The sequence below is a fragment of the Aythya fuligula genome, chromosome 10, assembly GCF_009819795.1.
Source record: "Aythya fuligula isolate bAytFul2 chromosome 10, bAytFul2.pri, whole genome shotgun sequence".
In the NCBI taxonomy this organism is placed as follows: domain Eukaryota; kingdom Metazoa; phylum Chordata; class Aves; order Anseriformes; family Anatidae; genus Aythya; species Aythya fuligula.
The window spans coordinates 18,089,678-18,111,619 of record NC_045568.1 but is presented as its reverse complement, the minus strand read 5'-3'; the positions used below and the strand labels follow the sequence as shown (position 1 = coordinate 18,111,619).

The 21,942-nt window shown below is 49.3% G+C and overlaps 1 protein-coding gene across 1 annotated transcript in view; it reads left to right on the top strand.

Moving 5' to 3' along the window:
* The first annotated feature begins 1,940 nt into the window (after positions 1-1,940).
* The window catches only part of RYBP (RING1 and YY1 binding protein), a 42,102-nt gene continuing 22,100 nt past the window's right edge, over positions 1,941-21,942 (top strand). The window contains exons 1-2 of the mRNA XM_032194143.1: positions 1,941-2,180; positions 3,229-3,354. Coding sequence (XP_032050034.1) covers positions 2,149-2,180; positions 3,229-3,354 — 158 coding nt within the window. The 5' untranslated portion in view covers positions 1,941-2,148. The remainder of the gene's footprint in view (positions 2,181-3,228; positions 3,355-21,942) is intronic.

The window sequence follows — 21,942 nt, the reverse complement described above, 5'->3', positions numbered from 1 at the left end:
TGCCCTTGGAGTATGTCTGCTTCTCGCCGCATTGTTTGGAAACTTGCACGGAGTACGAAAAAGTCATCTGAAGTCTTTGTCTGCACAAGCCACGGTTCAAGAAGCGAGTGGAGGTGCCAGCAAGGGTTAAGGTACCTGCGTGTGGATGTGGGGAGCTGGGCACGGTGAGAGGATTACCTGCAGCCCTTAAATACGGAGAGGTGACAGCACGACGTGGCTGCTCAGTGGGCACAGCTGGAGGGGGATAAAACCTCTGCTGGTGAACAATTCCAGCCTGTTAATGCTTTAAAGCACAGGACATGGTTATGCTTTTGTCCTGTCATAGTAAGAGCATATCCTGTCTTAAGTCCCTTACGTTGGTTTGCTTTTTAAGTAGCTTTGTGTTTTGTTGTATTTTTTTTTTTTTTTTTTTTTTTCTTTCTCATTTTTTCCCTGTACTCTGCCAGGGGTTAACTTTGTTCAGACCGTCTCCATTCACTCCCTATAGCCCCGCTCCTGCTCTCATCCTCCCTTCTAGGGCTGCAGGCTCCTTCCTGCCTGCGCTGTATTTCTTGTCTGGGGTGAAGTCTGCTCCTCGCTGGCAGGAGCTAACTGGGCTTTGTTGCCACTGAAAAATTGGGAGAATACAGTGGAAAAAAATGCCTGTCCTCTATGGCTTGCACTTGTGCAGCTACAAAGAGCTGAAGCAACTTTTGTCTTTATTCTTTGCTCTTTGTAAGTTGAGGGAAGTGGGGAAAAACGTGCTCTGCGCCATGCCTGCTCTTGCTTGGACTGTAACAACGTGAAGATTTGGAACCTGCACACACCAGGAGCCACCCTGGGTCCTTCTTCAGCCGTTCACTCCTGGCCCTTTGGCCCCATCTCCTCTCGCACAGCTGCTGCAGGGGACACTGAGGGGTTGTGCAGTGAGGGTGACAAGGGTTTGTCCTTGACCTGCCACCCTCGGCCACCCAAGGAGCGTTTCCACAGGCCCATGGGGCAGGCGTAACACAGGCCTGGGGCCGAGCTTCTGGGCAAGAGCCACTCTTTGCCTCCTCAGGAGTTTCTCAGACCTACGGCTTGTGCTTTCTGGTGAAGCGTGCTTATGGATCTGCGAGGGATCGATGAGGATGTTGTTGGAAGGCTAGGGAAACGCTGTCAAAACGCCTTAAATTCAGAGCAGCCTCTGCATGGGCTGGTGACTTGACCCAAACGGAGAAGGGACTTGAAGGCAGCTGTTGAGGTGCTGATGAAGGCAGAGGGGGGTCTGTACCCCAGGAACACGAAGCCCTGAGGCGAGCGGTGCCCCCCTGCCCCTCAGGGCTGCCTGGGGGTGCCCTGCGGGCCCCGGCAGGAGGAGGAGGAGGAGGACGAGGAGGAGGAGGCACGCTCCGGCCTTCCTCCCCCGGCCCCTCTGCCCCTTGCATTTTGGGGAGCGGCCCCAAAACCCCCCCCGGGCCTTCCCCGTCCCTGCTGCGGGCTCCGGGGCGGGGGCGCCTCAGCCCCGAGCCCCTCAGGGGGGGACACGGGCGGGCGGGGAGCGGTCGTGGGTGCAACGAGGGAAAAGGGGAAGGGAAGGGAGACGAAGGGAATGGAAGGGCAGGGAATGGAAGGGCATGGAAGAACAGGGGTCGCTTGCAGCTCAAAGCACCCTCCCCGCTTTGGGGTCCCGGCACGGGGGGGTGGTTGTGTGCACTCCCCCCCAAACCCTGAGGGGCACAGCCCCGGCTCTGCACCCCCCACAGGGTGCTCCCCACCGCCTTCTCCCCAGCCCTAGGGGTGGGACCCCGCGGCCAGGGGGGCGCCCCCCGCCCCGCTCCCCTCTCTCCGCTCCGCTCCCCCGGCGGGGCTGGCGGCGGGGCCGCCTCCATTGGCCGCGGCGCGGCAGCGAGCTCCGCCCGCCGGAGCGGCGCGGGGAGGAGGAGGAGGAGGAGGAGGAGGAGGAGGGAGAGAGAAGGAGAGGGAGGGAGGGCGCCGGGCTGCGCTGCTAGTCTGGAGCCGAGCCTGGCAGCGGCAGGAGCGGCGGCGGCGCGGGGGTGAGGAGCAGCCCGGAGCCCGCTGGCCGCAGGCAGCCCCCGTCGCCCTCCCCTCCCTCCCTCCCTCCCTTCCACCCGCCCTCCCTCCCCCTCGCGGCTTTCTTTGTGCGCAGGGCAGGGGCGGCCCCGATCCATGGTCATGGGCGACAAGAAGAGCCCGACCAGGTGAGAGCGAGCGGCGGGGCAGCCGGGGAGGGAGGGAGGGAGGGAAGGAAGGAAGAATGGTGGGAGGCAGGGAGAGAGAGAGAGAGGGGAGTCCGGGTAGGAGCCCCTAAGATGGAGGTGAGCGCGGGGAGGGGGCGGCTGGGCCGGCGGCTCGGCGCTGTAGGCCCCTGGCTGGCAGCGGTGTGCGTGCGCTCCGCCGCGGGCGGGCGGGCGGCGGCGAGGGGGCGCCTAAGATGGAGGGAGGGCGGGCGGGAGGAGAGGAGGGGGGGCCGCCGCGCCGCCCCGCCAGGTGGGCCAACTCCGCGCCGCCCCGGCCCCGCGGGGTGGCTTGCGGGCTGGGAGGGAGGCTCCTAAGATGGAGGGGAGCGTGGAAGGGCAGCGGGAGATCGAGGAGGAGGTGGTGGAGGAGAAGTGCTCGTGCCTCCCCGCTCGCCGGTGCCAGGGCTGCTGTGGTGTGAGAGCAGCCATGGCGGCGCGGCTCGCACACGCACTCCCGCCCCGCACACTCACTTCTCCCAGACAAAGGGAGATTTAACAAGGTGGAGGCGGCGGGCGGGTGCCGAACACGCCTCCCGGCCTTCAAACTCTTCGCCGCCCGCCCCTCCGAAAAAAAAAAAAAAAAAAAAAAAAAAGGAGGGCGGGGGGAGGCGGGGGGGGGGGGACGGCCCCCGCCCCAACGCCGCTGCCCCCGCCCCGACGGCGGCGCCCCTCTGGGGCTGGGGGGCTCGGGGGGGCCCGGCCCGGCTCGGCCCGGCCCGGGCTGGCCCTCGGGGGGGCCGGGGCACGGAGCCGCCAGCACCGCTGAGGGGCCCCGCGGGGCTCCGGAGCCCCCCGGTGATGAGGAGGGGAGCGGGGAGGGCAGGAGAAGGCGCTGGGCTGGAGGGCTGTGTAATATGGTTTCTAATGTGTGTGTTTTCCTTCTCTCCTCCTCCCCTCTCTCTCTCCTCTCTCTCTCTCTCTCCTCCTCCTGCTTCTTTTCTCCTCCTCCCCAAACACACACACACGCACACACACACACACACACGCGCTTTCCCTCTCCCTCCTCAAGGCCAAAAAGGCAAGCCAAACCTGCAGCCGACGAAGGCTTTTGGGATTGTAGCGTGTGCACCTTCAGGAACAGCGCCGAAGCCTTCAAATGCAGCATCTGCGATGTCCGGAAAGGCACCTCCACAAGGTAATGCCCGCCTTCAGCCGCGGCTCTCAGCCTCGCTGACTTGTTGATTTCCACCCTTTTCCACATCCCCCTTCTTCGTGTCGCCCCCCCCGCTCCTTCCCCGAGATGTAGTCCCGGCTGTCCCCGTTGAAAATATTGGGGTTTTTAAAAATTCTCTTTCAAGCGCTTAATTAGAGCTGGAAAATGTGTTTTGTGACTGTGGCGGCGACCTGAATCTTTTTGTTGTGCCGTGCTTCTCTGTTGCTGTTGTGAGAAAGACTTCTTAAAGCTCTGCAGGCAGTCCGAAATGTTCGGGCTGTGTTTTGGGGCCGATGGTTTCCTGTGTTTTGGGGAGAGATCTACCTGTGTTTTCCCCAGGAGTAAAAAACAAAAATAACTGAGGATTAGGGAGTGAGACGGGAAACAGCTGAAACCAAGGATGCCACAAGAACAACAGCTCCCTTCCTGAGATGTTGATCTCTCTGTCTGTTGTCATCTCAAAGGAATCGGCTTTCGTGGGAATGGTGCGGATTGCTGGAAGCTTTAGCTGTCACTTCTCGCTGGTTGCCTTATGCTGAGGACCTGGGAGTCTTTGCGAGGTTGTGCAGCTGGCACACGGTGGCTAATTTAATTCCTAAAACCCCCAAATTGCACTTTTGCCGTTTAATTGGTCCAGAAAGTTGGTTCTGGAAATACCAGTTGGTGCTGAAATAGGCACGTGGTGGTCTGCTTTTTCTCTTTTCTTCTGATTTGTTCTATGATGTTGTCTTCTGATTTGCTTTTTGTGAATGTTGTATGGCCCGAATTCGAGTTCACGTAACTCTTCCGTCAAGGAAGCTGTGTGTAAGAGCTGCGTTGCGAAAAGTGTCATTTTCCTTCTTTGAAAGAAACAGTGTGTTGAGATGCCCTCATGGGCGGGCTGTTCTCGTGATTCGGGTGTCTTGACTTGATTGACAAAGGAGGTTAAAGTGTTTTTGGTTAGTTACTGTTCGCACTGTGCTTTAAGCAATGTGGAGTGCCTGCATTTGTAATGGGGAGCGTGCTTTTGGGCCATGGAAGCTCTGAGTTACAGCCATGGAGTTGTAGCACTTTGCTGGGTGTTTCGCTATGCATGTTGATTACAAGTATCCCTACACATTTTACAGAATATGCCGAGGTGTTGAACTTAACTATGCTATTTAAAATTGTTTTACATCATTGAATAAGGTCCGGGCTTTCGGGACAGTGGCGTTCTGTATGCGCATAGATCTGATTCTTCACTGGCTTTGTTCAATCTTGTTTTGTCATGCAACTAAACCTTCAAAGCGTGCCTGATTTCTGTGGGTTTCTGTTGTCTTGGCTTCCCCATTGATTCAGGTAAAACACGTTGGTCCTGCAGTTGTCTGGTATTTAGCTGTGCTGCTGCAGCACAGTGCAGCCTTGCAGGCAGTCGCTGAAAGTTCTCCCAGCATAATGCCGAGCATGTGCACGAGTGTTTGGAGGAGGAGAGTCGTAATGAGATGTAGGAGTCCACATGGATTGTATCTGCTATCATACCAGCTCATTTTCATTTGGCCACCATACTGACATTCATTTTGAGAGCAGAAGGCTTTTTTTTTCCTCCTTTTTTTTTTTTTTAATGAGAAGTTTCAAAAGGTTTGTTGAGATAGTAAGATGTTTTTCTTTTAAAGGGCCCTTAAAAGGGGATAGCAATTGATTTCAGGTTAAGAACTGTAGCCTTACTTGCCAGATGTGATCCTCGTGTCTAGAACGTTGCACTTCTGCTTAGCTTTTAATAGACTCTTCTGAATGGCTTCTAATTTTAATTCATTTAATTCATCAGCTTTCTATTCATTTTTGCTGCTTTTTAAATTGCTTTTGTTTGTGGAGTTTGAGAGAAAGTATTCTAAATATTCAATGGACCATCATGTCTTCTTGCATATTGATGTGATTTGTGAATAAATCTAACCGAAAGCAGGAGGGGCTGGATGTTGAGTGAACTCGGTGCGTTGAGAAGACCTGGGAGGTCAGAGCTCTTTGTTGTGGTATTGCTCTGAGTGTTACAGGGTGAGAGGTACAAGGCAATGGCTGGGAAATTCATCAGAATTTTTTAATAAGTCACTGGTGGAAGAAAACCTAGTGAGTTATGATTGATAATTTATTACTTAAAATATGAGATGAGCTTGACCTTTAAGTTGTAATTTGACGGGTTGATGACACCTATCCCCCATTTAAAACCACCGTGCTTCATTAAGGCTGGCTTTGGTAACACTTAACAGAAACTAAAAACAACAAAAAACTAACTCAACAGAGTAGTGAAAGAAGGACTTTGTAGATGTGATGAGGCAACTGGTTTTCATCAAATTGTAGTGGGAAATAACAGTATGCTCAGTATTTTAATAAGACCTAGTATGACCCACATCCCACCCCGAAGTCAGTTATTTGCTGTAGAATTTACTTTGGAGCCCAAATATTCTCCAATTTGAGAGCTAGTAAGGCCGTTAGCTAATTCTTACTGTGCGAGTGTTTTTTCAGACTTGATACAATCTTTGTGTGGTGTGTGTGGGAGGGGTGGCTGGCAGCCTGTAGGATTTTTGCTTTCTCAGATCCAGCTATCCCCTTTCCATAGGCTCTCATAAAAGGAGCTTTAGCTCCGTGCAGTAACTCTTAGGGTTGATCTACAGTGATTTTTATTTGGTATGTGCTAAATAGTTGAGCTGCATCTGAATGCTTTTTCAAGGGATTGTTTGTAAATATTTCAGACTTTAAAAAAAAAAAAAAAAAAGGTCAAATCCATCTCAAGAGAATTGAGAGTTTTCAGGCAAAGATTATATTAAACCTTGAATACTGAATTTATTACACGTCGCCAGCACACTTTCCCCAACTCGATCCTTGCTTTTTTATGGTTAAACTTCATTTCTCTGTACTTAGGCAGGTATAATGAGTATGGAGCATCTTGAGTTTTCCTTAAGTTTCCCTCTCAGAGGCTAGCAGCAAAGATGCAAGCTGTGTTCAGCACAACATCCAGTTCAGCGAGATGACAATTTAATTGGCTAGCTTGGGAATGAATAATGGTAATGTGCTTGCTGGGGTTTGCAATGATTTTCTTTCCTGGAGGTTTTTGTATTGGTGTAATGGCTCGGGGAAGTGGTGCTAGTCACTGCTTCCACTTGTGTCCTTTGGCTGTCCTGGCAGCTTGCTCTGCTAGAGCCCCGTCGGGTCCCGAACACAGAGGAAGACTCGAATTAAAACTTCTGCTGGGAATTTCGCTCCGCAAACACACGTTCCCTTCCAATATCCATTACTACTTCAAACATGGAAAGAAAGTTTACTCTGGATTTCCTGAGAATGTTGGGGCAGAATTTGGCCTTGCATTTCCTACTGGGGGGGTTGTAGGTTCCTATGTGAGACCATCTCCCTGTTTACTTTTTTTTTTTTCCTAAGGGTATTCTTGCTCCTCTTCCCTGTTTTTTCTCTTCTGGTTCACATGTGTTATGTTCCTATGCACTTGTAGCTTTCTCTCTCCTCCCAGGCGTGGCTGTGCAGAATGTTTCCGTGTGCTTTAAAGCATCGTTATGAAGCAGATTATTCCCCCTTCCCTCTGATTCCTCACAGGTAGTTGTTTTCTGCAGTTTTCCATTTGGTTTAACAGGCGAGCAGTGCGAGGTGGCAGAGCTTCCATGATGGTAGGTTTTGTCTAACTTGAGGATAAGCACTTTGTTAGCTGAGTTTCATGTCCTTTATAGTGAAGAAACATGCTGAAAGTAGTCACCAGAAGGTGTGAGGGCAGCAATTAGATACCTGACGTGCAAATTAAGAAGAAAAAAAGGGGACTTCTTAATAGAAAAATAATAAATTGTTTCATACGTGCCCTCTGGAAGGAATACACTTATTACTAGGAATTTCTGTTGTATTTGTTGCTAATATCTGCATACCCAACGTACGTGATATGGAGGCTGCATGGGGAGGTGAGCACTCCACAATGAAATACACGTTCAAGGAGCATGCATCTGTAGTGTTTCGCTCTCCTGCCATGCTTCCTTTTGAGGGGAGGCCGAGCAGAGTAATTTTAACCTGAACTTTGTTTTGCTTGGAGCAGGTGCCTCGGATGCTGGTGCTCTTCCTCTTCAGTTCTTCAGAGAATCCCTTTGCACGTCTGCAGTATCTAAGCTAGCACCTTGAGGGACATCAGCTGCTGTCCATGTCACCAGCGCCAGTACTCTTGTTCTGTACCCAGGCCGGGCTGACCAGAATAGCCCCCAGATAGTCCTGCTATTCCTGGAATGAGGAATCAGGCTTCCGAGCCCAGCCTCTGTAGAGCTAAGATGTGCCCTGCTTATTTGCCATCTATTAGCAGGACCCTTCTAAAAATACGTGCTGGTGTGCCGTGGTGGTGTAGATTAGAGGCAAAGTGGTTTTCATTCAGTTCTTTAAGTATCTTTCACCTGCGTTAGGCGGGGTTTTATTTTTGCAGCAGGGCTGTCCTTTCTACAAATATGGAGTATGGGACTTTTTGGAGGAGCTGTCGGAGAAGGGAAGTTGGTTCTCAGTTGGTGATCGATGAGAGCAGCGTAATCGTGGCTTGGTCACTCTGAGAGCTGGGCTTCACAACAGGCATTTGCTAAACATTCAACCACGTGTAGGGAGCTCTTCAGCCCCTGGTTTTCTCAAGTCGTGTTTACCAGCGCTGCCTAAAACTAAGCGGCTCTTACTCTGAATTTGTAGACGAAGAGTACTTTCGCTAAGTTTGGCAAGCCCACTGTGGCACGGCAGCTAAGAATAGGAGCCTTCTGCAAATCTTGCATCCAATCAGCCCTTCAGAAGCAGAAAATGCCGATTGTTCCCAGCCAGACCTGAACTCCGGGGCTGTGCTTTGGCGACGCACCGCTTGACTTCATGACTTATATTGTCAGACCCGAAATGCATCAGCCATGAGCCATTATAAGCTGTCTGCTGGTACAGATTCATGGTGTGCTTTTCTAACCAGCATAGCCTTAGTCTGTAAGGCTTCATCTGAGCGGATGAAGCTATTCAGCTTCGGATCTGGTATTATCTGTCATCCTGGTGCAGGCAGAAAGCTGGCATAGGATCAGTCTCTTGTGCTTTGGCTGCTGGAAGGAGTACGAGTGGTGTCCTGATTTGCTCTTTGCTGGTGTTTGGGTCTGGCATTGATGATCTCATTACCACAAACGTAGTTTTTTCCTCTTGGGCCTCAGCACCTCTGGGGAATTGTTCTGAGCGGGGAGGATCCTCTGCATTGATGTGGAGCGTCTCGGGATGGCTCCTGGCTCCACTTTGCAGCTTTGGGTACCTGAAATGCTGTAGGTGTGCTGGCAGCTGGGACTCGCTTCTCTGCTACCACTTTTTGGTCCTGAAGATCGTGGTCAGGCATACTGACTGCTTCTATCGTGGCCCTTTGGTAGCAGGGGAAGAAAAAAATGCATTTAATAGCACAGTAAAATGCTGAGTGTGGATGAGGTGTATTACAGTTCTCACGGAGGTTACACGTTCGGGTTAAGTGATCGCAGGTGGTAGGATTTAAAGCTCCGTCCCCTGCTTCCACTGAGACAGTCTAAAGGTCTAATTGATAAACCGCGGCGCCGAGTGTGTTAATCTGCCATCGATAGCACGCAGCGTGGATATTATTCATTTTCTCCTTCCTCCATGGACTGCTTTTTTTGGAGACGGGAATCTAAATCAAAGTCTGCATGCGCGCGTGGGAGGAGAGGGCACGCAACTTTCTCCTAGAGCTGAGAGCAGGCGGTGCAGACAGTGGGACGTGGGCCTCGCAGGCCCTCGTGCAGGACTCGTGGGCTGAGGAATGCAGCCTGGCTTTCTCTGCCTGCCTGTCTCAAACCCACCGGGTTGTTTTCGTGCTGCTCCGGCTGCAGGATCAACGCGTGTCCTGTGCCTTGATCCAGGTTTGTTCATCAAATAGCTGGGACCTCGTACGGCCTGGAAATGGGAACTTTTCTGCACAGCATCGCCCCGAGGAGCAGCTGCAAGGAGGGAAGTGGTGGATGCAGTTCTCTGTGGACACCCTTGGCTCACACACGGTCTGGCTTACTGTGTGTGCTGCATGCTAACATCCCCCGCCAGCCCCAGTGCTGTGGGGCTGCTTTGGCTGAATTATGAGGTCTCTGAAAACAATGCCTGTGACCCGAGACCCCGGAGGGATGAAAGGTGTCAGGGAACGTGCTGTGGGCCAGATGAATTATTTTGGTTGTCTTCATCCAGGCTTCGTGCTCGGGTACCTCTGCCATAACTCCAGGCCAGTTTGCTGCTGGTTGTGAATCAGGTGTCGCTTGTGCTCTGGCTACTGCAAGGCCCCCTCTGCTTCAGGCCTGAATTACTGACACAGCTTCACTGCTGTAGCTTCTGCTCCTTTCCTCCCTGCCTCGCCAGACCTAAAAGAGCAGGGTAAAAAATAGGATTTGTAGCGTGCTCCTGCCTTCGTTTGGTGAAGGACGCAATCTCAGTGCTCTTTGTTACATCTGCGTCTTTTTGCCTGTGTAATTCTTCCTACCAGGAAACCCACTGACCTATTTTGTGGGCTTTCAGGTGGTTCTGTAGGTTAGTGGGTTTGAATTCCACAATGTAGGTCACTTGCAAGGTGTGCTGGAGTTTCGTAACACGCAGCGCTGACCTGAAATAAGACTCACACACACTACAGATGTGGCTGCGTCTTGCAGTGGCACTTTGCATCTCTGTGCACTCTCCTTCTTCCCAAGGCAAAAGGAGAAATTTGGGCATTTCTGCTCAAATATTCATACCCTGAATATACATCCCTGCCGTAAGCAGATGTCCAAGATTAGATGGTATAACAGAAAAAAGGTGAAAATGCCTGTTTTGCTTATGAAAGTGCCTTTTGCAGGTTACGTCTGCTAACTACAGTGATTTTCCTGTATATCAACCACAGCTCGATTCACACTTTTTCATTATGTCTGGAGGTATGACCGAATCCTCAGCGTTGTTCTTCCCATAAGCCAGCTATTAATTAGGAACGTGTTCTTTGGAGAAGACTGCTAATTGGTACGCCAACAAATTCACTCACTGTTAAGCACTGGGAAGATTGTAATTCTGAGTGGCTCAACTAAAAGGAGAAAAAGCATCACTCCTTGCTGGCCTAGAGTGTTTCATTCGACTGTTCACTAACTTGGGATCTTCAGAGGTGGATCTTAACTCCTTAAAAGAAGCAAAACTGGTTAAAATTGGGCCTTATTTGGTAGTGTTCTGTTATTGAAAGTGCTGCCTGTGTTTCTTGAAGTGAAGTCACAGTTAACGTTCTCTTAATAAGCAATACTGGAATTCTGTGAGGATAAGGGGTTGTACGGATTTGAGGTTTAGATCCTGAAACCAGGAGGCCTGATTTTGAGAAGCATGGTGTGTTCTTGGGGCGCTGGCCTGTGATTGTGGAGTAGCAATCCGTGCTGCGAGGATCAGAATAGCAAGATGTGAAATTAGGTACCAGAGAAGCAGGATTCTTCTGATTTTTAGATGGATTTTAACTTTGGCTGATGCAGTTTGAACCTCCCTTGTTGAGCACATTGCTGAGAGCTGGGCTGTTCCATGTTTAAACCCAGCCTGTGCTTTTTATCAGTTGTGATACGGAGGTGCAAACTTCCAGAAGTCCAACTTAGTGCTTGGACATCTCCAGGAGTCCCAGAAACTCTAGCGTGAGGATCTTATCAGACTCGGTGGAGTCCCTTTAGGGGTAAGTGAGGAATAAATATTTAGATGTGTTTTCTGAGGCAGGCTGTTCGTTGGGATTTCAGAGTTGTGATGGATTGCTTGTAGCGTGCAGAGGTGCTAAGTGAGACAAAACGTCTTGCCTGAGATAAAGCTGCCTACTTTGGATTTATATTGTTGGGCAGACAAATGCGAGACTGATTACAATCAGAAATTTTTCCTCAACTAAATTATTTTCGTGCAGGCGGAGCGATGTCTGGGTAATTCATGTGCAATTTGACATAGTCAAATCGCAGAAGTGGACCTACGATGGGGGAGGACTGGATCAGAAAGTCGATCAGGACACTGCTGGATGGGGTTTAGTGCCCGTGTCCTGTTCCTGCTGCAGAATGTGCAGCATTTCTCAAATCACAGGGGTAGTTCCTGACTGAATAGATCCCTCCTTTTCCTTTTTCCATGTTATTATCAACATAGTAGATAAGATCTGTGTGTGCTCCCTTCCATTTGCAGGTGTCAGTGGGGATAACACCGCGTTAGTGTCATTTGAGGCAGTGTGCAAGGAGCTGAAACTCACCTGGTAGCAAATCAGCTGCCTAAATACCCTCAAGGCTCCCTTCTTCAGTCTGTATGGCTGTATTTGCCGTTTGTGTTTTAGCTTGACCAGGTAAATTATGCCTAGAGTAGCTGTTTCATTCCTCTTCTTACAAACAAACAAAAAACCCAGCACCACCAGAAGACCTGGATTAGCATAAGGACGTAAATCATTTTTGTCCTGGTTGAACAAAGCATACGTATGTACATTGGGGTTGCTGGAAATGTGTCTTTCTGCTGAAACATTTGGCTCTAATTGTGTGCCTTGGAGCTCTTATTCTGAAAGCGCTTCCCCTGTTTTCCCGAAGTGGTACGAGCACTTTTTTCTCTTCCCGAGATGAGATTTCAATAAAGGAGGCAATACATTGATGGACGATGGCCCCGTGATGGAGTCAATCAGGCAGTGCAGTCATTTGTCTCCTGGGGATAGCAGGGTAGAGCACATCATTAGCATCGGCAGGAGAGGCTTTCCTCTGTGATGCTAACCCGGCGAGGGAGCTCGCTCGGTGCCTGTTTGCTGCTATTACTGAGTTATTACAGGTGCCGTATGGAGGAGGGAGGGGAAAAAGAGCCATTGACAGTGTTATCTGCAGCAGGCATGGCTGTGTGGATCAGCTGAACACAAATATTAAATGCGCTCGATGTTTCCAGTTCGGCATGGTATTAGCTAAAGGGAATCCTACAGCAGGTAAAAACTTTGTCATAGAAATTGACTTATTTTGGGGGAATTGTGTGCCTTTTGTTGTTTTTACACACCTATCCCAAAGGAACTCTAGGACTGGGGTTCTGCTTTTGTCTGAGAAGTGAAGTATCGAAGGATCCAAGGACATCTTAAAAAGTTACTGGGTTTTGTGTTTTGCCTCACTGCAGCAGGAAGAGAAAGCAGGACTCATTCACCCACTTACGATGAGCATTTTCTGTCAGTACGAGCGGTGTTTTACGATTCAGTCAAATGTGGTGTGTGCTGCCTACATGTGAAGTTACGGTGTAAAATTTTAAACACCCATGACGTGGAGCAGCTGAGTGTCCATAGAGCTTCACCGTGTCACTGAGGAGCTGTGGCCTGCCTAACTCTGGTAATCTGCTCCAGGGAGAAGTGATCATTGGAAAATTGTCAGCAATTTGGGCAGCTGCAACTGGAATGGACTTCTTTGGTGAATAGAGCCGGGCTCCTGAAAGCTGCTTTCCTTGGTTATTTATTTATTTCTACTATATTCCATGGCGCTTTTTCCAGTGGTTGGTTTCAGTCTTTACAAACCCTAAAATGTTTTTGGGAAAAAAAGGAGCTGTGTGGGATTTCTCCCACCCTCGGAAGTGCGAAGAAAACGTCAGAGGAGGAGCGTGGCAGACCTTCAGCGCCGAGCACAGCTGTGGCTGCGAGATGTGCTCTCCTAGGGGCTCCTTCCCTCAACTCCTACAAACTTTCGTGCTTAATCTCCACTCGGCGTGCTGGTAGTGAGCTCCCCGGTTTTGCAGGGGACATCTCTTTGCTTGGATTTGAGGACGGCACATCTTAACTCGGAGGGAAACCACTGGAAACATGGGTGTTTGGGGTAACCGGTGTGATTTCAGGGCTGGGCGTCCTGCGTGAGTAGTGCCTCGTAGTGCCTCGGTGTCCAGAGCTGTTGAATTGCCACGTGATATAAAACGAAACCGAAATTGGCAGGAGTGGTGGCAGCAGGCATGGCTGAGCAGGGTGTTGGGGGGGCGAGGTGCTGCTCCTCTTCCCTTTAGCTCCTGGTCCCATCACAGCTGGGTGATGGCGTGCAGGTCGAGCAGGTGTAATTATAACAACCCCCCACATACAGCTTACAGGAGGGGAAGTCAATTTTTGGAAAATGCTTCAAAATCCTGAACTGTTCTCTGAAAAACCGCACATGGGGTCAGACTTCACAGCAAGTCTCCTGTTCTCCAAACGGCACAGAGGTGCTCATCTCAAACAAGAGCAAGTGCAGCAAGAAAGTGAATGGTGATGCAGCTGCAAATTGATTCCTGGAACGAGGTGGGCAGGCGTTGTCCACTGCTTTGCCCTCGAAAATGGTGATATCTTCGCTCCGTGACTCTGGTGAAACCTCACGGCTGCCTTGTGCACGGCACCAGGAGCTGCATAACTTCACGTGCGGGCTAGCAGAGCGAGGAGCGAGGAGCGTGCTCAGCTGTGGGTGTAGGAATACAGTGCTCTGGGAGCAATTAAGAGTCATTAACTCCAAGTACGTGTTAGCGGATGTGACGCAAGTTAGCTGCAAGTTGCTTAACTCCTGAGGTCAAGATGAGCTCACACATCTCCGGACAGGCTGCAACACCGGGAATCAGCCTGCGAAACCCTGAGGTTTGTTACATGATTCAGGTGCAACGGCAGCTTCACAGCACCTCTGCCAGCTGGGACCACGTGTGTGTGCGTTGGGAGGTGCAGACCCGTGGGTTCCCAGCTTGTGTCTCTTGTGTTGAAGGGCTGGGAATTGACACCGCTGTGCTGGGACTCTGGCATTCAACCAGCCTTCAAAGATGCGATGGTGAAACTTGGTAATAAGCAACAGCCTCCTTACCTGGGTGAAGAGGATGATGGTTTTTTTCCCTATTACAAATGAACCAACTGATACAGAAGTCAACAATGAACAGAGTGGAAGAGCACCATGTCTGCTCTGTAAATGCATAGGAGATGGCACCTTAGTATTCAGTGTCTGCATTTATCACGATTTAAACGTGAGGACAGTCTCACCTCCTGTGCTTGGGAGACTCATGCTTGTGCCAGATGTCAGTCATGGAAAGCAGCCCGTAATAAGGTACATGTGATGTTTCTCTGCCACTTCTCAGATATTTTTTTCTAATGTGTAGGGATAACACCTCGCAGTACCTGGGTTTTGTTTCCATCTCTTTAGTTTTTCTTCCTCCTGCCTTTTTTTTTGCACTGTAAACCAGGCACTCCAAATTCAAAGTTAGGAGATTGTACGGCTTTGTACTACGCTTGCTTGTTTCTAAACGGCTGTCGCAAACACGAGAGGCTTTTTTTGTAACGTATGCAGCATGAGGAGCATGCTTACTTAGTCATGGGTGTGGGAATCCACAGTGCTGCTCTGAAATTAGTTTAATAACAGTTGGTGGCTTTATTTCTGAACGTGCTAGCATTTGAAACTCCATCGTGGTTCGGCAGGTAGCTGACACATGCAGAGAACATGACCTTTTGTTGTTCACATGGGGTTTTTCTGATTCATGTCCAGGGGCAGCAGCAGTGAGGGCAGCCCTTGGCTGTCAGTTGCAGGAGCTGGGTCGGGTGTCTGGGACTGACACGCTGAGAAGAATGGGAGTGAGATGACATTCAACTTAAGCAAGATCACAAAAAATAACTGCGTTTTTTCCAGGACTATTTTTTTTTTCTAGAGAGTGTTTTTTAATAGATAAAAAAGAATTGAGAAATGAATTGTATTGTATAAACCCTAAACGAGGCTCTGGGGAGTAGTTCTGTGCCCGTTTGAGCAGAGAACTCCTTCAGATTTCTTGTTGCTGTCCTTGTCCTGGTAGCCTCTGAAGTTAGGGCAGTGCTGAGACTGATAAAACTTTATTTTTTAAATGTAAATACATGTCATAGGTAGCAATCAAACCCAACCCAGCTGATTTCTTGCTACTAAGTGGAAGGAAACAAAATAAGGCATGGTCCTGGTTCCTGATGAGTCTCATCTGTCAAAAGTTTCTTCTTTCTACTGCTAAATTCTTGGGTTTTGAACTTAGCATATAACTATAAAGACCATATTCCTTCCTCTGAGCTGTATCCCTGCCTTTGCTCATTTAGGTGGCAGGTGAGCAGTAGGTATGATGAGACGACTACCAGCAGCACGCTGCTTTTCCTTGCTTCTCTTCCCTTCATCTTCAGTAGCTCAAAGCAAAGCTCCTCCTGGAAGAATTTCTGGCTCAAGGCGGGGGGGGGGGGGGGAAAAGTTTTGTTACCAGTTCTGAACTGCTGGGGCTATTGTGTTTTTTGAGATCCTATTCATCTCTTCACAAAAGTTTTACAAGTACATCTTGAATCATGTGTAGCCTGAAGAATATCCCGGGGGCAGGGTGGCACAAATAGCTGCTTGCTTGGGCTGCTCTGGTGTGTGGCTTGTGTCGTGTTGAGTACATGGACAGGACTGACTTTTATTTAGTGCTGTGCTAAGAGTTGTCCCAGTCTGAAGTGGAGCATTTATCTCACTAAAACTTATTGTGCTGTTAAGCAAGACCACGCAAATATATTTTGACTTTAGTTTGTGAAAAGGTTGTGGGTCTGTCACCTTTCAAAAACTGGGCAGGTTCACCCACTGGAGTCTTAGAAGTCAAATGAAATCCTATTGTAAGGAAAACACTTTCTGGTTAATAATTACATCAGTTAATATATAATTTTCTATCTCACTAGATTTCTGGAAAAAAAAAACCCACATCTTGTGTATTCAGTGGTTGTTAGCAGGGAGAGCAGAAATGTGAGCCATGTATCAACATTGTTTTTATTAAAAATAAACTTAGCTTTTCCTACTGCAGGAAAATAAATTCTTGTGCTCAAAACATGCAGCAAAAGCAATCCCATGAAAATCAATTAGAATAATAGAGTACAGCCATTGCAAAATATCATTACAATGGTTAAGTAATTATCCCACTGCATGACTTAGCAAGAGGGATAAATAATGCATGCAGAATTGTGTTGGGGCTTGCGAGGGAGCTTCACGCTGGCGGAGGGGATGGAAAGGGCACACAGCTTCCAAGGGAGGGGGCTGCTGGGTGCAGTGGGTGCTGGTGATTGAGATCTTGTAGTGCCTGTGATGAGTAAGATGCAAAAGGGACACAATTTTCTATGTTTCTTACTGGTTTTTAGACAACCTTTAGGAGGAAGTCTTTCTTTGCTGTGTTAACAAATGAACTTGTGGTGTGTTGGAGAAAAAAGTGCATTCAAAAAAAAATGGAAGCAATATGTAAGTTTAATTTCAGACTAGTTTTAGCTCAGAATATGTTGAGGAGTCATCTGGTGAGCGTGCTTTTTGGCAGCTCTCTGGCCTGGAAAGCAGGAACGAAGCAGTGCCTGCAGGAGCAGAGCAGAACCTGCGTGGTGCCGCAGCCCTGCACACCGCGGGGATGCGCAGCTGTGGAAGGAGAGCAGGGGAAGGATCAGTGGAGCCAGCAACCCGCAGGAGCCAGCTTTGCTTCTTGAAGGCAGTGAAAAGGTAGAAAGCCCTGTGATGGCACTGCGTTGGGGTACAGATGGACACCAAGTGGTCCAGCTCCAGCATCTGGGCGAGCAGTTGCTTTCAGCTGCTACCTTTCCTTTTCTACATTTCGCCTGGTGAAGCTGTGGGGCTGGTCAGCAGGATCACTGTCCATTTTTTCCAGCCTTATTCCAGGGCTGATGAGGGTTTTGATTTCTTTTTCTTCCTTTTGTTTGGAACTGGATACTCCAAATCTGTCAGTGGCTGTTGCGCAATCAGAGGATTGCGCTTTGGGTTGTTAAACTTCTGGAAGCAGTTTGAACCATTGCAGGTGAATTATGCTGAACAACAGTATAATTAATGGTTATATTACATAATGCAATCTGCAAGCTTATAAAAATAGCAGGTAAGGTGAAAATAAATGTCCTCTTGAGGGAAATTGTCCTTACAGCCCCGTGCAGTTCCCGCACAGCCCAAGGCACACGGTGTATTGAAAGGGCGCCGCGTTTCTTCCTGGGGCTGTTCCGATTTCAGGGCAGGATGTGGTCCCACCTATGTGATCTGCAGCTTCTGCTGTTCCAGGAAAAGGCATGTGAACAAGACCAGCCACCGCACGTGGCTTTTTGTGAAGCTGACAAAGACTTTGGTGGTATTGACGGAGGTATTGTGGCTACTCTTCAGGAAACGGAGCTACCAGGACAGATTTTTTTGCTGTTACGTTGGTTCCATCACGGTACAGTGTGGTGGCAGCTTCTTCTGCCTTTCCCCTTCCCCTCCTTGATACCTTTCTCATCAGCACAGGATCAAACCAAGAATCCTGCCCACTTTATACTTGTTGGATCTATTTGTTGCTTTTGTAATTGCAGCAGTCTTCCACTGTTGTGTAATTACAGATAATACATGAAACAAATCTTCAGGTTGAGGTTGGTAAGCGTTTCTGTGGTTGCGTTTTGAGTAGAAATTTCAGGGAAATTGTACAATATCCTTGTGCTGTGCGTTACTAGTAAAGCTGCACCACTTGTGTTTTTGGGGAAGCCAAAATGGTTACTGAGATTTCCAAGGAAGCTGCTGTTCCGTGGTGAGCTCAGACCTGTTGGGGAAAGCTACGTATGGCAGCTGGACAGCAGAGGAGACCGTGTGCCTTGTCGGTGTCAGACTGGGGGTGTGATGCTTTCCAGTTAGCAGCATTTACTTCTGTGACTGTCCAGGGGACGCAGATCAAAATCCTGAGTTGCTGCTGTAACTCTGGATGAGTTTGATGAACGATTAATGTAATTATTCCACTTGCTGACTTCAGTTGTCTGAACCGTACTCCAACACTTGAAAATACTTTTTTCTTCTTAAAGCAAAAACGGGGAGACTTATGCTGGCACATAACTTGATAAAAGGTTTCTAAAAATGGCACTTAATCACATGTATTGATTGATTATTCACAAAGTGGTTCCCGTGCCTGAAAAGAGCAACTTTCTATTAAAATGTGCTACTGCTGCTAAGCACGTTTGAGACTGCCTGCCCTCCAGTTCTGCATCTACACGGATTCCCCGGGTGTTAGTTTGTTCAATATTCACTGCCACTGACCTTGGATAATTAAGAAGAAAGTCTGCTGTTCAGAGGAGATAAATGCAGCTTCTGTTTGGAACGTGGCTGATTAGCTCAGCTGGGGAAGTGTAATTTCTGCGGGCCCTGGCAGGACGGGCGCTGCCTCTGCAGAACTCGGCGTCCGTCAAGGTGCTGGGGGAAGGCTCCCAGGGCTCCAAAATCTGAGCCGTGCATCGAGCCTCTTCCCTTTAGTTAACACAAGCTGCTTTAATTACCGAACCACTCGGCTGTTCTCAGGGCAAACACAAGGCTGCTGGTGTAGCTGAATCGGGTTTGAGATCGAGATCCTGCAGCGGGGTGGCTGGAGCAGATGCTGGAGCACGTGCACTTCTTCCAAAGCACCACTCATGGGACACTCCTCAAGGTACAGGCGTGTTTGCAGAGGACTGCAGTGTCCTAAACATCTCCACGATGATCGTTTGCTCATTCCTGTGGTATTTTGGTGGGCTTTTTTCGTAGGGTGGGATTTTTACTCGAGGTACTGCAGTGGACTTGCAGGGCGCAGTACTCCAGAGGTGGAGGTGGCTGACAAGGTTGTGTTTCTGGGGTGTTTCTGGTCTCTTCTTACTGATTTAATAAAACCATCTTACCACTAGAAGAAACCAGGCAAACCTTAAAAGCAGCTTCAAAAGTGTAGCTGCATCTGTGCTGGGTTTTTGTAGCTGGTGTCAACCACTCTGCTGTACGTTCTCTTTATGTGGGAGACAGAAACGTGGTGGTAAGTTGTGTATTCTCCTGGGTTGTCTTTTGGTTATCCGTGGTGGGACACCGTTCCTGATGGCATCTTTGGGTGCTGATGCAGTGTCAGTAGTTACCAGGAAGATTCAGGGTGGCGTGCAGTTTTTACAGACTCCTGGCTTCTGAAACCAAATCTGTAGCCTTGAAAATCTTTGGGACTTTGTAATCTTCCCTCCTGCGAGGGTATTATTTATTTGGGAAATTGCATAACACTTGTTATGCAAGCAGTCTCTTTTCAGCCACTGTGTAAAGTGTATTATGGAGAAAAATGTAATAGATTTAAAAAAAATAAATCGGGCATCAAGTGGCACAAACTAAATCCCACAACTGAAATGTTTTAAAGAAGAGGGGCTTTAGGGAAGGTTGTGTTCTGTGTGCTACAGAAGTGAGGCAGGACGGGACGCAGCTCTATCATCCACACCTCTTCCCACAAAGAAGTTCACTTCCCAGCACGCCTCCAGTCCTGAGGAGCGGTGATGAAGTGGACGGGGCTGTGCTGCAGACAGAATCAGCACAGGGCTGCTAAACGGATCCATGTTTTTTTCCTGGAATGTTTTTAGTAAACAAAAGTTCGTTAAATACGTGCCTGCCTTACTTGATGGCGTTTCATTTAAGGATTTGCTGCTTGCGGTAATTTCTGGGTCCTCATTCACGTGCCCGTGCGTGTCCTGAAACAACTCATTTTGTAGCCTGGGTACCCGATGTGCAATTCTCCTTTTCCTTTGCAAACTGCGTGGTTTTGTTTTCATGTTTCCCTGAGAATCTGGATTACAGGCAGCAGCAGCAGCTAACTGTGGGCAGTGACTGCTGCTGGGGTTGCAGGAGGACACTCACATTGTCCCCTGTGTAGCCATTGTCCCCTCAGCGGGGCTTGTGCAAGACTTGGCTGCCTCTGAATTCACCGGGCTGTGGCTGGAGGAGGTTGGCATTTGAGGAGTGGCTCCTGAGGGACGTTTTGGCCGGTACAGGCAGCGCTCTGGAGAAGGAGGTGGCAGATAACACGTGTCGCTGCTTCCCAGCTTACCTTGGTGGCTTACCAGGTGGCTCCGGGCCACCCGCAGGCCTTACAGGTTTTATATTCAATCTGGGTTTTCCTTCAGTGTATCTGCTTAATTCAGAAAGGTTTGTTTCATGTAATATATATGAGTAGAAAGAAGACTTATTGAACAAAAGAGACTTAAAACGAAGCTGCTGTCACGGCCACTGACTCTTTTCTCCCTGCGTGTTGCTGTCTGTTGAGAGCTTTTAAACTTGCCTCCAGCACAGGAGATCCATGCCCCGTGACTTTGTTAGTGGAACCTGTCTCACAAAAGCAGCAGTGGGTGTTTGTGAAACTACCCTGGTGGATTTATTTGTTTATGAAGCACTACAGAATAATTTGTTGAAGGCTCTGGTCCTCGTTTTGCAGTGGGCTCTGCACAGGCATGCTGCTGCTGCTGGTGAACAGGCCGGCTTCGTTAGACTTGACGTTTTAATGTTCTTTATATAAACTTACTTTGTCACCACACATCAGTCATTAAAACGATGGCTTTTAAGAGACAACGTCTGTCAAGGCTAAAAAGCGACTTTTTTTCCCCCGAAAGCTTTTTATACACGAGAAACACCTTACCTTAATGACCTCTTTCTGTTAGAGACTTCGAAGGGAGTCCGTGTCTGTTTTGGTAAGACTCTCGTTATAGCTGTTGCTTCAAACACCAAGGTGACCACCAACATCTGCACATGGAGGGACAGCATCCACGAGTCGTGTCCCCATCCTTACAGCGGGGTCACTGTGCCAGCCTCCTCGCCAGCAGCTTTACACCAGGCTCACCACCAAGCTGACATTTTCTACTCGCCACCAAGCCCTCGCTGCTCGCTTTGCCCCACGTGATAGTTTCAGCTGTCCCTCGCTGTACAAAACGTGACGGTGAGTTTGAACTCTGGACCGTGGCGCAGGCCTGGCTGTGTGCCTGTGCCCCGCTGTGGGTGCTGACACCGGCGGGCTCTGGGGCGAAGATGTGCCAAATCCCAGCCCTGCAGCTTTTCGCTGCTGCTTTAACCCGTTACAACACCACGAGCAGCACAGGGGTTTTGTATATCCTGCAGGCGTGTTTCTGCCTAGGTGTGCTTGAGATCAGGAGAACTGGACGCCTGGATTCACACCTCGATGCAGGTCTGAGAGGAAGGGGAATGAGACCTGTACTCTGTCAGAAATCTGGTGTTCTGTGGGAGTCCGCACAGAAGAGCTGTACCATTAATGTGGAAATGAAGGTATTTGGTAGCCAGGCTTCCTGCTGCAAATGTGTCTGCTTGAAAGGCTGGCCGTGGTACTCCTCCTTCAGTCCTAACCCTGCAGGAGCGCAGTCCCTTTGCAAAAAAAAAAAAAAAAAAGGTGTTTGGAAAAAGTCCCTTTGGAAAAAAAAATAAGTGTTTTTTTTTTTTTTTAAAGCAACGTGGGAGGTGATTTTCCACCTTCTCATTAAAAGCTGTGACAATCCTTGCCCGATTTGGGCAGGGAGCAGCCCCCGGGGCTCGGAGCAGCGCGGTGCGCGGCGGGGCTGCGGGAGCGGCTGGCCGCAGGGGGAGTTTGTTGGTTTTGGATGAGGCCGCCCGCCCTGCACCGCAGCGCCCAGCGAGGAGCCCGTGCTGCTCGGCCTGCTACCGGGAGAGGGAAGAAGCTGAATAAACAGGGAAGCTGTGAAATAAACAGAAACAAAACCAAACCTAGCCCCTGCGAAGGGGAGCGCGTCCTGGAGGGAGCGAGGCAGCTGTTCCAAAGTCAGGCTTTATTCAAAGTCAGGCTAAAGTGAGGCACGTCAAAGCTTTCTGCTTCTGTTTTTGTGCCATAAAGATAACTTCCATT